The sequence below is a fragment of the Rhyacophila brunnea genome, unplaced genomic scaffold (assembly GCF_057557595.1).
Source record: "Rhyacophila brunnea isolate RB1 unplaced genomic scaffold, BYU_Rbru_1.0 scaffold_2, whole genome shotgun sequence".
Taxonomy (NCBI): domain Eukaryota; kingdom Metazoa; phylum Arthropoda; class Insecta; order Trichoptera; family Rhyacophilidae; genus Rhyacophila; species Rhyacophila brunnea.
Genome location: NW_028232859.1, coordinates 6,743,084 through 6,761,237, shown reverse-complemented (window position 1 = coordinate 6,761,237; position 18,154 = coordinate 6,743,084). Strand labels below are relative to the sequence as shown.

At 34.2% G+C, this 18,154-nt stretch overlaps 2 protein-coding genes across 7 annotated transcripts in view; one reads left to right on the top strand and one right to left on the bottom strand.

Annotated features, from left to right (window-relative positions):
- alpha-Spec (alpha spectrin) overlaps positions 1 to 8,153 on the bottom strand; it is a 32,697-nt gene extending 24,544 nt beyond the window's left edge. For all 6 annotated transcript variants that reach the window (XM_085947623.1, XM_085947625.1, XM_085947626.1 and 3 more), the window contains exons 1-4: positions 8,036 to 8,153; positions 1,399 to 1,564; positions 924 to 1,097; positions 257 to 392 (exon numbers count right to left, since the gene is read on the bottom strand). In XM_085947623.1, coding sequence (XP_085803749.1) covers positions 257 to 392; positions 924 to 1,097; positions 1,399 to 1,473 — 385 coding nt within the window. In that variant the 5' untranslated portion in view covers positions 1,474 to 1,564; positions 8,036 to 8,153. The remainder of the gene's footprint in view (positions 1 to 256; positions 393 to 923; positions 1,098 to 1,398; positions 1,565 to 8,035) is intronic.
- Positions 8,154 to 8,234: 81 nt separating this feature from the next.
- On the top strand, positions 8,235 to 17,931 carry LOC147071776 (uncharacterized). The gene is made up of 6 exons (XM_085947114.1): positions 8,235 to 8,812; positions 9,615 to 9,780; positions 12,035 to 12,209; positions 14,052 to 14,294; positions 16,314 to 16,416; positions 16,657 to 17,931. Exons 1-6 carry the CDS (start codon positions 8,445 to 8,447, stop codon positions 17,558 to 17,560), a joined length of 1,959 nt encoding a protein of 652 aa, XP_085803240.1. The 5' UTR covers positions 8,235 to 8,444; the 3' UTR covers positions 17,561 to 17,931.
- The last annotated feature ends 223 nt before the right edge of the window (positions 17,932 to 18,154 follow it).

Below are 18,154 nucleotides of genomic sequence, written 5' to 3'. Positions count from 1 at the left end.
AACGTATTATCAATATGAAATAATCATCATTTTCTACAAACAGTTTACCATATTGCACTCGAAGGATGAGCAATAACTAGCTCTACCATCGAAATTTACAGTTTCGTGTCATGGCCTGATTATAATAGTGGACCATGCTATTTGGTAATGGCATCACTTAGGTTAATTTAACGTCGACATCACTGCTGCAACAGTTTCAAGAATCGTATCAAAAGAAAATGGTGCTCAATTTGAAAAGAGTAGGTTAGTAACATACCGAGTCGCTTTCTGATAGTGTCGGATGCGAAATGGCTCTGATTGATCATTTCCATTCCAGTGTTGTCGAGAGCCACGATGGCGTTGCTGTGGGCGGCCACCTCAGCTTCGAAAGCTTGATGCTTTTGGATTTTAGCCTGCAATAAATAAATAGTCCAAATTATATTTCTTCCATTATATCAGATCATGTTATTTATTACATCTTCGATACTATTTGCTATACAGTATTTTTCAAACTCTTCTGGTTCATGGTGGTGTCCTTATAAGATTTTTTCACGGCACCCTAAAACTATACCAATTCGTGGAATGGGTGAGTTTGTTGTTTGCTAGTTTGTTTAAACCTCATGTTTAAAACAATCACTATTTTGGTGTGACGAAACGTGTCGATCGTCGATTGCCAGTTCGGCATATATATGGAGGAGAGAGAAGTGAAATTATATCTGATTTCAACTGATGTCAATTTCCTTATTGCCTGAAAAATCCGCCACTGAAGCGTGCGAATCCATCACTGTGAGAATTCATCTGCTGATTAACTTGAAAATCCTTTAACTTAGATAATGATTGGGTCGTGACAGTGGCTGAAATAACAGCTGCACTATTACTATTGAGTGATCCTTAGGTATTATAAATTTGAACCAGTTGTATGTGGGTGAGTCAATTGAACGCACCTGAAGGTTGGTGGGATCTTTGTAACTTTCATCGGATGCAGCCTGCAACTTCTCATGGACCCATGATTCCAGCTCGTCAGCGTCTCGCTTGAAGTATTGGAACCTGCGAGAGTCCTCCAGCTTCTCCCTCTTGGCGCGGGCTTCCAGTTTAAAGTCATCGTAGCGAGCTAATACCTGGAATAAATAATTATGAAAGTCAATATAAACAAAAAAGATTATGCTGTTTCTAATCCCTTCAAGATTAAAATCTAATCTATAATATTAATTAGGTATGATGACTGCATAATGTCTTAAAAACGGATTGCGCTGTAGTTCACTTTCTGATAGCATCAAAAAGCATACATCGATTTTACATATTTTCGAAAGGTGTATTGTGAAATAATGTTATTCACCGACAATACGATTGGACTGCTTTGAGAATAATTATTATTCACGAGCCATTCTCAGTAACAGTAAACTATTTATTTGAACGTACCTGCTCACGCCTCTCCTGGATATCTTCAGCTGTCTCGAGGATCTTCACCTCTTTAGGAGGAGGAATCTGCTCCATGATTGCCGACGCAAGTCGCACGTTCCGAAAAGAAAAAAATAATTAGCGTCTACCGCTTCTCACACGGGTCGACTGCAGTCAATTGAGGATTCTGAAAAAGTAAAAGATTGACAATAAGATTCATGAGTAGAATCCACAAATTAATCACTACCTGCAATATTTTTTTTTAATATATATTACCATTGTATTGCAAATGGGCTTAAAATTAACTAAGTTTTTTAATGGAACAATTATGAAGGTACAAGTCGGTTATGTGGAATATAGCGGCAAAATCATTTTGAAAATAGCCGATATACTGGATTATTTGTTAGGTTAACCCAGGGGTCGGCAAACTTTTGGTCCAAAGGAGCGAAATATGAGTGGCACAACGGTTAAAAAAAATTCGAGAGCCATACTTACATTTTATAATTTTTATTTATTAAGCGAAGAACATTTCCCGAATAAAACTAACGTAAATATGTTTTTATTGATGAAATATCAAATGGAGAAAATTTTAATTTGTCGACTTTTGCAATGGGCGGATTTAAAACAACAACAATCATACCCTTTTGCATCAACCATCACAGAAGAAAAATTATTTTCACGATAATGTCATTATATATAATATAATAAGTGTACAAATCAATGATAAAAAATAAAAATAGAAATTGTGAATCGCGGTTTGCCGACCCCTGGGTTAACCTAACCCAAACTAACAAATAATCCAGTATATAGGGTATTTTCAAAATGTGTTTGCCGCTGTATTTCACATAATCGACTAGAACCATTATGAATTTTGGTTCCTAGCTATTGGATGGAAGATGGAAATCGTGAATGCCAATCTCATGTGTAAGATTCAAATATAATAATTATTGTGAAATTGAAAATAAAAATTGAATATTTCACTCAGTTGAGCCCAGAACTAAAACCGTTTAACTTACCAAAAATATATTACATTTTTTGTGTAGAATCTAATAATTTTTATTTCATGCAAAATTTCGGTAGGGATTAATGGTTAGGGAAATATTACCCAAAAGCAATTTTTGGCCACCATTTCACCAAGATGGCGTGGAGTCATTCTCCCAACAGTGCCAAAGTGGCTCCCGGAAAATTCGTAATCAGCAGGAAAAAAACTAAATTTGTATAATGTGGCTAAAACTAATTAAATTAGTTAGTAGAAAAAGCAATATTTAATGTTTAGCTACTGTCATTAACAAAATTCACTACCAATCCATTGATAGTTGAAAGAGAGTGTCAGTCTATAAATTAGAGTTGAAATAAAGATAAAAGGTATCTATCTTGCATACTTATATCCAAGTGACACGTAAGTGGTTAATTGAAATGAAAAATGTTGGTCAGGAATGCTCTCGTGTAAATTGATATAATCAAGATGGATTCTGTGTGAGATTCAAAACCTTGATGTGAGACAATTTAGCAATTAAAAGGTGACACCAGTCTAGAGAAAGTGGTTAGTGTTTCGTTCAGTTCAGATCAAATTACTCATATTATATTACGACACATACACAGCATTCCTACAAAACCGAAAAGTCCACGTTTGGTTAAAATCTGACAAAAAAATATGTACATAATAATATATCATCTATGTAAGTTCAATACCGCAGAAGAACCATTTGTCAAAATGTTCAGGAGGGACAAAAAACTTTGCAATTTCATCGATAAAAAATAAATTTAAATGCAGTTTATTGTGTCTTCTTGTATTATATTAGAAAATAATATATTTTTATTATCGTATGCGTCCGTGGCCATATTTTGCCATAGGATTATTTTGTAAATCAGTTGGCCCTACTAATACCAGTTCATATTGTTTTATTTTCATAACTTATTTAACAATCTTAAAGATAGGTAGGTGTATTGCATTCTTAAATAGGTATCCATAATATACCTACATGCAGTAAAGAATAATAATTTTGATGTTAATTAAATATGCAGCTAATGTAATGTAAACAAGTGTGTTCACAGAAAAATTAATAAGCAGGAATATCTGATCAATATTTTTAATTGCGCACTAAACGAACTTAATTATTGATTTAACATATTATGCAATATTCTTTTTCAAAATAAATTACACAGGTAAAATTAAATTAATTATACAATTTGAAAGAACGGCGAAAACTAAATTTATATTTATGTAAAATAAATTACCATATAAGTGTGAGACTGCTACAGAGTGAAGGTAGTATTAACAGATTTAGACACTACGAAATGTTGATGGTTATATTACGAGTAATGGTTGTTTGCCATTCACCCATCCTATTGGGTCCGACTAACGGTCAAAGCCAAGTTGTGCAGGCAACACTGTCATTGTCATAGAATAGTAAGCTTATAAAAATTAGTGTTGTCATTTCTGTATTTTTTCATGATAAAAAATGAGATTGCAAGTTACTGCAATCCAACTAATTATAGGTGTCTACAGGTAGCACAAAATGAAAAAAGAAGTTATAGATCCAATAGAAAAATAAATTACAAAATGATTGTCTCATACTCTTGTGTGATAACCCTGAGTGACTCTTTTTTTTTTCAAACAAAATGTTTTATTTGATGACAGCATGTTGGAAATACTCTCTTCTATATTTGGCGATGTATCATATTGTCCATACGCACCTCAACACCCTAGGTCTTTGCATTCTTTTCGGTCCCTAGTTTTTTTGCCAAATGAGTTTATTAACCGACAAGGTTTTAGGGCATCCCTGGTGGCCGTTTAGTGCCCCCAGTATGAAGGCATGGAGTAGATTTGAGCACCTGACTAGCATCTTCAAAAGTAGTCTTTCATTGTAGGCAAAGGGCTGGACGCTGTCACGGACGCTGACACGGAAGCTGTCGCTTGGTGAGTCATCAGCCGCTGGATAAATATACACTTTCTTGACTATATGAGCATATTGTTCTAATTTAAAAATACAATATGGTAGGAGAAAGAAACTAATATAAAAACCAGACACTTAAGCTTGAACACAAGAACGTTGTGGACCGTAAATAATGAATCGTGAACTTATTGGTTTTTATAAATAGACACCTCATATATTGGGCTTTCTAATAACAATTTGTTTATAATAATATTAAACACAAACAAAAAATTAGTTATTGAAAAGCTAGACCAAATAATATGAATTTAAGAAAATGATCACTTATAAACTTCGCAATTCTTAAAAAATATATTCGCTTCAGTTACTAAATGTAATAAAAAAAATATATGGAGTGAAGTTAAGTTATACAAAAGTACGATCAATAAATTTAATACATTTTTGAGATAATTATTAAATAATAATTTGTGCAAATATTCAAGTGCACATAGACATAGCGAGGACAAAGTTAAAGTTGGCCTGATAAGATAACGTAAAAACATGGGCTTGGTTTAGATAATTAATGTGAATATTTATCTTATGAGAAGGCTAATATATCCTGCATTCCAGTGGCAGAGAGTGCCTGCTGGATGGAGGTAAACGATGAGTACCTAAATGAAGATGTGTAATTTGACAACTATTTTACATGATACAGATTTAATTTAAGTCAGCATTGGAGCGAAGATGGGAGCTGGAGCCCAGAACAGTGAGAGCAATGGGGAATTGCAGGAGCATGGAATTTTTTTAAATCTCTAGTTTTTTTTTATAAAAACACCTACTAAAAACTCGTAAATGTAATTTTCTTTAAAAGTTAATTCTCATTTATCAATAAAAAAAAAATTATACCTATTTGATACCATTTTCTGCTGTAAATTAATTTAAAATGATAAAAGATAACACTTATTGTCAGTTTATTATATAGAATCAATTATGACACTGAAGATTGAAGTAATTCGAATTAAATTGTTCAATTGAGCATAAAGTAAGTATTTTGATATCGAAGGGGTTAATTAAAAAAATGGTCTGCTCCAATCCCCTTAATACGAACGGCATGCGAGTTTTTTAATTTCTAAATAATTTGTGTTAAGTGTATTCGCCAGTCCTTTAAATATGTAGAATGTGTGTATCGTGTTTGAAATGGTCAATATATTATTGACTCAATCTTACATTTAATTTATGGAATTAACTGAATGAGTGAATTTGCCAGATGCGGGGCATCATAGTGCGATGTTTGCTATGAATAAATCTGCAATGCAAAATGATTTGCAGCAAATTTAATAATTATAGTTTTGGTAGTCATTCTCATTTAATCTTTACTATTTCACATATACTTAGCAAAGTAGGGGAGCGCCTTCATGAGGTAAGATAGTAAGTAAACTATACATTTTACATGACAAATAGTAAATGATGTAAACAACACCAATCCAAATGTTCGAACTAATTTTCTGATGGGCTCATTGTTCGAAAAATCAGTAAGATACTTAATTATAACATTGTTCCACAAATTAAATAAGAAAATAGTATGTAACGAAAGTGTTATTTATGTAGTATTTATTCCATATTGTGAATCAATTAAAGTGTTGAGGGTCGAAAGAATACAAGTGTACCAGTAACTAAATTATGTAAATTATCTTGAAAGTCAATTGAGCCCATATCCGGAAAACGAACGTTAACGCGATAACGCTGTTTTTTGATAAATCGGTTTAAATTACGCGGCATACACCTATGCATGCACTCACCAAATATCACTTTGATATTCTAACAATAGATGGCAGTAGACAGTTCAAACTGACCACGCGTTGCACGCTGTTTATCCGTATACCATAATATCTATGCCGTACACGACATACAGTCCAACCAACTTATCTGAATAATGGCCAAAAATGGAACTGCTAGAACCCATATGGACGGCATACTGAATACGCCATTCCAATGTCAGATTCTATCCAGTTGCGAGTCTTGATTGGGTAGCTTACGACTGTGATTCCCCCATCAATTCTTCAGATAAGTTTGCGGCACTGTACACACAATTCGTGCTTACGGAGATTCGCGGCATTTCCATTTGTTATTGCGATACATATTTTCTCATTCATTTCATAGTCTTCAGAGTATACAATCTGAATCTATTTGTTCTAAAAAAGGCGTGTCATTGATGAAACTAATTACGTCAAAAACGAATAGGGGTCAAAATTATAAAACTTTTAAAGGAAAGATAATCAACAAAATATACTTTGATGTATGTGGGGTAAGGGCTGTCAGAAGTTGTGCAATACATTTTTTTCAGCCGTTGGAATAGAATAATTTATTTTCCAAGTTTTGAAATAAACTCCAACGGGATGCAAAAAAATGGAAGATATTTTGTCTTGTTTGCCTTTTGTGAAGCCAACAAAGTGCTGATTGGTTAAAAAATATATTGGAATTTATCCCAATGTTGGAAATGGACTTCCTGATGAAGACATCACTTCAAGTGACTCTCTTAAAAACTTAGGGTAAAGGAGGTTACCACCAAAATCAGCATTAAATTTGTTACCGTATAGGTATATTATTTATTATAAACATGGTGGTTTATTCAATACAGTTTTTTTGTTTAATAAACCGTGTTCTCAATTACTCAAACTACTTATATTCATCAGAATTAATTATTTTCGATAACGGATATCTCCACAACAACCAACTAAAATGTTTAAGTGCCAATATCTCTGAAGTTTTCAGGATAACGCTCGTTTTCCGGATATGGGCTCAATTATGCAATTGCAAATTCTACAGAACAGTTTTCAACATTTTGTAAATTAGGTAGGTATTATTCTCAGGGTCCATTATTGATATTCCAAGAAAATTGCTTGATTTTAATGACACCATATCCATTGGATATTAGTGCAACGTAACAAATAAAATGCTTAAAAATTTTCACACAAAACACTTAGATATACCTATGCAAAAACTTGTACTTAGATGAAATATCATTTTACAATTTGTCATACGTATATGTTGTTACACACTTATTTAATCCTCAGCACCTAAATTGTACTCATAGTTTCAATGAAGATATCTCTTAAAAAATATATATCATGGAAATTATTACAATCTTAAAAAGTCCATGTTAATCGTCATTAAATGCATAATACGTCTTAGTTTACCGATGTCTTAATTAATTATAAAAGTTAAGTGTTTTATAACCGCCCATAGATACACGTAGTATATTATTACCGATAAGCAAGATAACCGATAGGGACCATATAAACATCTATTAAATTAATTTTCAGTTGCACGTAGTAGTTAGTCCATCAAATGAAATGGTATTTCGCGAGACGGGCCCTCATTTTAAAACAGTTAATTAAAAAAACATAGGCAGCAACAATTGCACCAAACTGACATTTAAGTAGCGACTTCCTTCATGTCAGATCCGAGCGATGATGTAATGCTCCTAATATTCATGGCGGCGACTTCTGTCATGAGTATGATGCGTGTTCTATTTTGGTACAGCGTTAATTCAAATTTCAATCAAAAACATACGCCGGTTTAATTGTTGCATTATATCACTGCTTATCGGCACATAAAATCACTTGATTCGTGTCAAAAACCACAAAAAGCAGTGGGGTGTGGCATGGTAATTCAACCGAAATGAGATCGGCTTTCAAAATCCTACAACATTGCCGTCAAATTATTGCACAAATGTGCATTAGATTGATAACACAAATAGCATTACAAATGTTTAATGAACTTACATTAGCACGATTGGAGTATTTAATTGTCCAGTCGCACTATAATTCGATTTCAATTACAATATTTAGCACAGATTACATTGGCAACCGCAACCATCACATACGCTTTCTCACTCACACTGAGTTACCAGTTTGGAAAATGGAAATTAACCAAAAAACAAAACAAGAATGTGGAAGAAATAAGGAATTCAATTTGTCAACTGGCAATTTTTTGTTGTTTTCTAATCTTCACGGTTGGTGTTAATGATATTTTTCATCTGTCACGGATTATTGTTATTTTTGGTTATGTACTTACATTTTACATCGGTGTGTCACTGATTTTCAATAGAACACAGTTCAGATAAACATGCTGGGCTCTGACCCGAATTCCCGGTGTAAATAATATTTCATGATAACATAGTAAAGCTTCGAAATGGATATGAAAACTTTTGACATATATAGGTTACCCAAACACGAAGGATTATCTCAGTCTTGTGATGATGCTATGGAGACTGATAGCCAGGAGCGAATTGAAAACACCATCGTCAATCTAACCGACAATTCCATTTTCCGAATGGGCGAGTGTTTTAGTAGTTATGAAGAGCTATTAAAACGTTTGGTGTGTCATTCTAAACAGAGTCTAGTGCATTATTGGCGGAGGGACAGCAGGACTGTACAAGGAGCATACATGAAGACATCTCGTCCGATAGAACCCAAATTAAAGTATTACTCTGTAAAATATGCTTGCGTTTATGGGGGCCAGAAATTCTTCCCCAGAGGAAAAGGCCAAAGACATTCTATGTGAGTACTTACACCTTGATTCATATTATTTATGTTGTGTCATTTATAAAATATATCTTGTCAATGGCGAAGACCAGCCTGTTAGAGGAAGGTTAACGATGGATAACCGAAAAAAATATGCACACTACAACGGTTTTCTTATCAAGTCACACTTCCGTATGACAAAGGACTATTATTGTATATTTTGAATTATTCACTTTCCTGAAAACTAAATACTGCTTGAATTTCGCTTCCATTTTCTGAAGATGTCTGGATCAACTTTGATAATGCTCAAATTACATTGGCAGATTGCGTCTGGCCCGATCGTCTGCCACGATTGCCAAAATCTATTGTCTATAGTTTTCCGGGATCGTGAACGATCATGAGCAAATTGAAACCAATCTTATTTCTGTCTGCCATGATTCACAAAGATTGCCGAGAACGTACGAAAATATCCGAAGCTACCGCCCACTTGCAAGGTTAGGTTTGACAGCTGAGTTTTGACGTAAAATTGCTAGAGAAAACTGTTCAGTGTAGCCACCAATCTTATAGTTTTCGGTCAACCTATATTTTTAATAACAGCAACACTATGTTTATTTTAAACCAATCAAAAGCAAGGACCAACGCGATCGAATCGTTGCGTGTAATTGCTTATAGTGTAAAGACATTGGTCACGACAGTCGGCGTGGATCGTTGATCTGGTTGTATCTGCGCGTTTGCCAATGTAGTTAAGCATTAAGACTTAAGTACCGAGTCTTCACCAGTGGTATACATCTGTGATTCTCATGGTGTCTTTGATTTATAACCAATTGTCTTCTTTCAGTACCATGAGAACTAATTGCCCATCTCACATAATGGTCCGTGCCAACAAATCAGGTCAACAATTAGAAGTAATCTCCGTGTGCAACTCTCACAATCATCCAGTATCCAAAGAGCTATACCGCAGATTGCCCCAGGATAGGAGACTGACACCTACTGTCAAGCAAGAGGTAAAAATTCTCCCCCTGAACATTAATTTACAGAGACTTTTCCGGCACCTTAGGGTCAAAGACACTGTCTAAATGTTAACCACTTCCCAGTTATATTTTGGTGAGAAAGAGTGTCTAAAAATTGTCAGATATTTTTTTAAACATTTTTTCAAGAATTTATTAAAAATTTTATTTTTACGTTTGTTTTACTTTTTTTCACATTAAATTAACACTTTTTTACGATATTTAAAATTTTATGAAAAATGTCGAATTTTTTGAATGTTTTTCTACATTTTATCACAACAGATACCTATGTAGGTTTATGTTTTAAATTTTACGGAAATAATTTTAATAAGTCTTTTTGGTATGGTAAATTTTAAAAAATTCAATACACAACCTTACATCACAATCTCGTCTCCTTCCGTATTCGTTTGTCGTTTTCATTCATATGTGAGCAGCATACTTTGCACGTCTAGTAGGCCTTTCTTTATTCGCCGTAGATGGTATTGGTTGGTAACTAAAATGAAGCTAATAAGTATAAATAATATATACTTATTTTTTACGAACTTACTTCTAAAATGTGCTCAAAAATAACAAAAGTAACTAAATTCAAATTACAATAACATGCGACATACCTAACACAAAAATAACTATGAATAAACAATGAAGTCATTGACTAATCAGGCCCGCTCTGCTGGGCAGTAAATAAAGCTTTTATTATGTCATATGGCTCATATATCACTCAAATACCAGTCAAAACAAATAATAAACTGTGTGACAAGTTGAAATACAATCTTCCCGAATGTAGCTAATGATAAACATTCCTGTCAAGTTGATAAAAAAACGCCCGACTGAGACTCGGGCTAGTCAGTGTGCGAAGTAAACGCGTGCCCGAGTCACACTCGGGATAAACAGTCAAGTGGTTAATGGTTTCGAATAACATAATTGTAATAGACATAAAATAACATATTACTTTAAATGACAAAGAGACTTAATCACAAATGCAACGATACATTTCTTTGACACTAAGTGGCCATTTTAAAAACATCTATGTAACACTGTACCTCCATAATATTGCAACTAACATAATATTATTGTCATTGCACTCTGCGTAGTGTTACACGGCAGAAGTTGTGATGTAGAGATGTTCGCAAAATAAAAAGGGACAGTGCTTAGTTTTATTTATTTTATTAGAAAAAACCAAACATTGAGGACATAACGAATCAAAATCAAAATTCATGACGTTCATGAAATTTAAATTGAAAAAAAGCTAGTTCTAATCAAATAAAGTTGAATAAAAATACATATTCGTATAGCAAATCCCTCACAAGAGAGAAGAAAAATAAATAAAAAAAGCTGAAACAACATAAACATTACAATAAAATAAAATTTCGAAAACAAAATACACAGCACATCACTAAGAATGTCTGTCTTTGGGGAACGCATTGACTAGTCTTGCACCCCTCGCTAATGGTGTCTGATAAGCTTGACACGAGGAAACGGTTCTGATCCAGAATAGGTCATGGCTACATAATTATATGCATCACCATGTTCGATCTTAAGAGGATCATATGGGGCATGGATCTCCATAGAGTGGAGGATGTATTAACTGATTTTTGTTTTTATGAGAAATGGATGTTATGAAAATAAATTATTATGCTAATTATAGCGTCCTTAAAAAATTTTTTTTTCAAGAAATGGTGTTTTTACCACGATTTGCAGCAGATACTAAGCTTACTAGGATTAATATTTTATCTAATAAAATATATTTGGGGGACTTTAAAAACAACTAATTTTGTATTGCAAATTGGTGTCGTCGGAAGAAATAAGTAATAAACTAAGATAAATATTTTTCAAAAATATTGCCTATTTAATTAAACAGGTAAAGTACCATGTCCACTACAATAGTGATTTGTTGTTAATCTATTTCATTTGCTCAAACAATAGGTCCATATTCTGAATTCAAAGGCTATGTGCATTTGATATGTTAATGAGATTCAATACATGCAACAGAAGATGAGCATTATAACCTTTACTAACTAGAGATGTTGAATAAAAAAATCTGATTTATACTTTTGTTCCTATTATTTATTATACATAATAAATTTCTACCATCTAAGCCTGACTTCAATGAATGTATTATTCTTTTGTTGTCTTAGGATTCAAGTAACCCAGATGATTATAGGTTTTCTTAGCTTAGGTTTCCAATTGACGTCCTAGCAACAAATGGAATTCATCACCGTGTATTTACACTTTTGGTTTTCTTGATTCCCAGGTATTGGACCTTCTTCGATTGGGTGTTGAAAGAAAGCGAGTTAGAGAATATATTCGGATGGTGACAGGCAAACTGCTCACCAATAAGGATTTGCTTAACCTCGGAGCTTCGGATCGGAGGCCCAGGGATGCTCCACGACCAGCTAGAGCACAGGCTCTGCTTAAAGCCTTACATGGTTAGAAAACAAGCTCATTTCATTAGTCGTTGGTTCACTTTTTATTTGTAGCTGATAATAATGCTCTCCTGTTATGATCTCTAATAATTTCAACTAAACTAAACTTCTTCGTAAATCTTGAGCAACTGAACAGCATAAAAAAAAGAATGGTTCTATAAATGCTGGTGGCTATTTTCCCTTTTCTTTATTGCACATAGTTGGTGTCAGATGCGAATGGTGGAGGTAGGCTATGGATTTTTGACATAAATAGAGCACACTACACTTGTCAGTCATACTTATTTATTTTCATTGAACTAACAATACAAATTGCAGATAATTTCTAAAATTCAATTAAACACTGCCTAAGCCAAACCATAATAGATTAAAAATATTCTTCTGTCTATAAAATATATAAAGTTATGAATGATTTAATGGCACACTTTTAGATATTTTATAGATAGAAGAATATTGTTTAACTTAATATCTGCGTGCTGGAGCGACCAAGTGAAAGAGCTGACTGGTACCATTCATTCTGCCCTGCGAGAAGCAGAAGATCCAGAAGGATGGAAAGTCTTGATTGCTCAAGGGATGACAAAATTTAATAGTGGTCACGATCCTCAGCCGTGAGTGTACGACCAAGAAGAAGAATATCTACTATGGTTTGTAGGCAGGGTTTAAATTTAAAAAAACTAACTAACCATCTGCAATTTGTATTCTTAGGTCAATGAAAACAATTAAATATGACTGAGTAAGTTTAGTGTGAACTATTTACGTCGGATCTCCAGAGCCTACCTCCACCCTTCGCCACCGGTTGGTAGATTACATGCATCTTTTATGATATACTAATTTAAAATTCTGGCATATTTTTTTATGAAATTAGGCGTTGAACTTATTCTTTAAATTAAACAATGATGAAATGAAAATGTAAAATGACATAATAGGATATGTATCCCTCCATAAAGAAACAAACTTTTTGAATCTCACTTAAATATATCCTAGTAAACCCATCCAATGTGGAACCACCTTATTATTTTGGATGTTGTATTCTGACGTCCAGCTTATGTTTAAACTTCACATGCCTTATGAATCACTACATTTTTTGCACAATGTTTAATACATATGTGTCGCTAAATTTCAAAACCCGCTATAACACTTATTCATTATGTTGAGAAAATCAATATAAACTTTTAGAACTAAAAAGGTTTTTGAATGTTTCAATAGTGTTATAGTGGGAATTGATAGACGCATTGATTTTGTTTCATAAATGACAGTCAAACGTAGCGTATTTTGAAAGAGGCGATAAAATTTTCATATAGAGATTTTAATAACGAATCCATTGATATATCGTCGTTGAAACTAGAAAATTGTGTATAACTCAAAAAATGCTACTTTACAAATATATGGTTATGGAGTTAAAACATCCATAATTTAATAATGTTACAATTTTTTTGAAATTACATCATTTGCAAAACGGGTAGATATTAACAACGGCCACTAGATGGCATTCAAAGTCAATTTTCAATTAAAAGGGAGTTACACATTTTTCTAGTTTCAACAACGATTATATATCTTAATTATTTCAAAAAACTGTTATAGCGGGTTTTGAAATTTAGCGACACATATTATAAATTACAGTGTAAGTCTGTTTCTATATGATAAAGAACAGGTTTAATTAATATTCCATATAATTATATGATGCATAATGTGGACCTACGCAGTGTGGTAGTGTCTTAAATAAAAAAATTATTTCCAGGTCAACCTAGTGGGATGAAAACAATATTGTCTTTTTTCGAATTGTTATTATGATGGTTAATAGTAAACATTTGGTTTAAATTAATAACACTATCCGCTCTTTTATTTCAGAACTCGATTCAAAAGGTGATACATACAACAAAGAAGTTTTGTCAAGCTTATATTTAGGCAATAGTGAATCAATGGACAGTGAAGATTCATTATGTGATGAGGAAAAAGCGGACCAGGTGGACAGCACTACAGATGACAATACCATTGGCACGAATAATTGGAAAATGCCTGTTGCTGATGATGGCAACACTCTCGATGAACAGAATAATATGCAACATGAAAACCAAGATCTACTATCGCAAGGTAAGTACCGCATACTCAAATTATAGATTGACTATAGATTAACTGATTCTGCTTTCTTATTATTATTATTATTATTAAACTGGCGCTAGGGGCCGTTCAGGTCCATGGCCGACTGCACAACGTTTCTCCAGGTATCTCTGTCCAGCGCTCTCTCTTCCCAGTTGACTATCCCCAGCCTTTCCGCATCCCTTTGAATGTTGTCCGCCCATCTCCGTCGAGGGCGGCCAAGAGGTCGAGTGCCAGCTGGTGTGCCTTTGTAAATCCTATAGAGTTCTAGATCTTTCAGATCGTACAACGTGGCCCGCCCATCTGAGCCTTCTTGACCTCAGAATATTAGTGATTCTAGGTTGGTATCGGTCGAAGAGCTCAGCGTTTGTGCGGATGCGCCACCGGTGGTTCTCATTGACGGGTCCAAGTATTCTCCGGAGGATTCTGTTTTCAAACACTTGGAGCGCCTTTTCTTGTTTTTCTGTTAAACCCCACGTTTCACATCCATACATGACGATTGGCTTGATGATCACGTTATACACCCGGAATTTCGTTTTGATGGACAGCATTTTGGACCTGAACAGACGACTCAGCGCGAAGTACGCTGCATTTCCACTTCTCAGTCGGTCAGAGAGCTCTAGGGACATTTCATTTTTAGAGGTAATGTTGGAGCCCAAGATTCTGCTTTCTTGGTATAAATAAATTGTGATGAAATACATTTATTACTTACTTATCTGGCACTAAAGACCGCTTAGGTCCAAGATCGAATACACAATTGTCCTCCAGTGCATAGTTTCTTAACCGGTGGTCCGCGAAGATTTTTGGGTAGGCCGCAAAAATTTTCTGCAGTTCAAAAATAGTTGACTAGAAACCCAACATTTGAAGTGTTGATGGTCCGGTCCACAATACATTTTTTGATATTTTTGTAGTCTGCGGATGTAAAAAGGTTAAGAAACATTGCTCCAGTCGGTCTATTCTATACACAAGGCGGCTATCGAGGATAGTTTGTCATATTTACGTATTCGGTTAATTGTTACTATAACAAGTTAACCATCTAAACCAATGATACTCAACCTTTTTTTTTCTTCGGGCCAAATACATATATTTGTAAAGTAACGCGGGCTGCATCACTACTGGTGTGACGAAAAAAATCATGAAACCCCTCCTTTTTTACAAAACATTTTTTTTTTTTTTTTAAATTATGCGTGTTTTTTTAAATTAATCGTGTGCAATAGCAACACTCTCATACCAGATCTGATGTGGACCATAATGACAATCCTCTTCGGGTGTCACTATCTGTGCGTCAAAGTCGAAACGAATCTCAAGATATACGAAATTCTTGATAATAAATGTGTTTCGGGCCGCATATAAAAGCTTAAAAGGCCACAGGTTGAGTATTGCTGGTCTAAACTATCAAAAAGTGTTATGTAACAGCCCCTCTCTTGGCTGTGTTAACTTTTAGAGCAAGATAGACACGACTTTTGATGGCAAACTTATTGTAACAATTATAACACTCAATACATAAATATGATAAACTACCGTCGGTAGCCACCTTGTGTATAGAATAGACCCACATATGAATCTATCCTGAGCCTTCTCTCTCCAACTCCTTGTACACGCTGTCTGCCCATCGCTTGCATGGGCGGCCCAGAAACCGAATGCCTACTGGAGTTCTCTATTGTGAAGAGTTGAGTGAAGAAATTTTTTTTTTTTTTTGAATACTTGGTGAACATTTCGTGTTTCTACCTGACTCCATGTCTCGCATTCGTACAGCACGATGGATTTTTAAACCACATTGACATGTAGGTGCGAATTTTCATTCCTCTGAACCTGAACAGATTTTTCAGCGCGTAAAAAACATTTTCACTTTGTAGTCTCTCAGTCATTAGTTGTCTCAATACTCACCCGAATTTAAATTCTAATAGATTTAAATTACATCAAGTACCCTCAGTGGATAGTATTAACACACCCGTATGTATTGTGTATTGAATTATTAATAAAATAATCATTTTTCGATATTATCTTTCCCAGGTGTAATAGATGACAATCTAAGTTGTCCTTTGTATGATTCAGCCTGCGATCCTATTGGACAAGAAGTTGAAATTTTCTATGAAGAGGAGCCAAATGATACAAAGTAATTGTTTATTTTTATTTATAAAAGAGCTTATTTTTGTGATAAATAGATCTAGGTGATATTTTAAAAGCCTTGTTTCTGTGTTGATTTGCTTTTAATTCATATTATTTTTTTAATCAATAATAAATATGCGTCATTATTATGATATGAATTCAAAACTGCATAAATCATTATGTATAAACATTATTTCAAGAATTATCTTTTAATAATAATATAATAACAATGTGCTACATTTTACAGAAACATTATCGAGTATTTCTATCCTGGATCTGTGGCTGTGATGAATGAAGATAGTGTCCAAGAAAGCGACATTGTAATTGAGAATGTCGATTTGATGACATCTCAACTCAAACAAACGATTGAAAATAACGACGCCCGTCATTCTGAAAATAATGACATAGCTAATAGACTGTTGACCCAAAGCAGCGGAGGAAAAGTGAAATTGAAATTGGTCAATTTGAAATCCTTATTTTCATCCGAGAGCGAAGCGAGAATTCTAATCCAGCAAAACCCTGATGGAAACGAAAACACTCTCTTTAGTAACTTCGAAGACACAAGCAGAGACGAGGTGACAGATTCAGAAATGAATTTAAAAGATGTTTTAGTCATTCAAACCCCGACATCCGATGGAGGCATATGCAAAGTGCCGATACAGATGCTTACATTAAGCCCCGGAGGCAGCATCAGTATAAAAGACGATTCCATCGATAATCACGGCATTATAACCTTTGCTTCAGACGGCCAAGACCAATTTGATAGTGTCAATGACAGCAGCGACGGCGGAGCTTGCACGCAGGATGTCGACGACAGGATGTGCGCATCCGTTGACGCTTTCGATGAAGTGTTAACTTGTGAGGCTTGCGGTAGAACTGGAAAAGAGTCGGAGGAGTATATTAATAAGTTGAAGGAAGAAAGAATCCAACTTTTACAGGAGGTCATTGTACTCAGGATGAAAAGAGACCAATTGAGCAACGATATCAATGATAAAAAAAACGGAACAGTCGGTAACATGTGGGAAGAAGTGAGAAATGACGACGGCAAAAGTGAAAGGTTATCGGGGACTTGGGAATCGCTCAGTGATGTTGACAACGATGACAACGATGATAATGATACGGAAAAGATTGAATATACTTTTGAGACATAATTCAATTAAGTTCAAAATTTTTATTGATTGAACTGGCATTTACATGGTAGAAAATTGAAGTTTGTGTACAAATTTTCAGTGTAAAAGCTAAGTAAGACTGGATTAAGAAATTTTTGAATCATTTTATAAGCGTAGTCAGCTCAGTGGGCTATAACACTTAATTGTTTAACGTTACCATTTATATTTACAGTGAGACCCCGATTTTACATTCTCCATGGGACTGGCAAAAAACGTAAATAAAGGGGAAACATGCGTGTATGTATTGGGGTTATTGAAAATTTTTAAACCAACATGTTCTTTCGCCTTTTCGAGTTTATTCCTTTTCTCTTAAATTAACAATGTTTATTCTTTGCTGAACTATTTGAACGGGTGTAAACAAAAACAAAAAAATGATAAAACTCATACAATCGCGTTGTGTAACCTCGGTCTTGGGCACTGCAGTTATGTTTGTAAATAGAAACGCATACATGCATCTGGAATTTATTTCAGTGATTGCCTTACACTGAATTGAATGCGTTAATTTTAATACATACCTAATTTTAATTGAATTTTGAATATTTCAGACGTAAATTGCGGGAAATAAAATCTAAAACC

Excerpts from the sequence above, each read along its gene's own strand:
- LOC147071776 (XM_085947114.1), top strand. The coding sequence starts at position 8,445 with ATGGATATGAAAACTTTTGACATATATAGGTTACCCAAACACGAAGGA. Across the intron at positions 8,813-9,614 it reads AAAGGCCAAAGACATTCTAT|TACCATGAGAACTAATTGCC; the intron begins GTGAGTACTTAC and ends GTCTTCTTTCAG. Across the intron at positions 9,781-12,034 it reads CACCTACTGTCAAGCAAGAG|GTATTGGACCTTCTTCGATT; the intron begins GTAAAAATTCTC and ends CTTGATTCCCAG.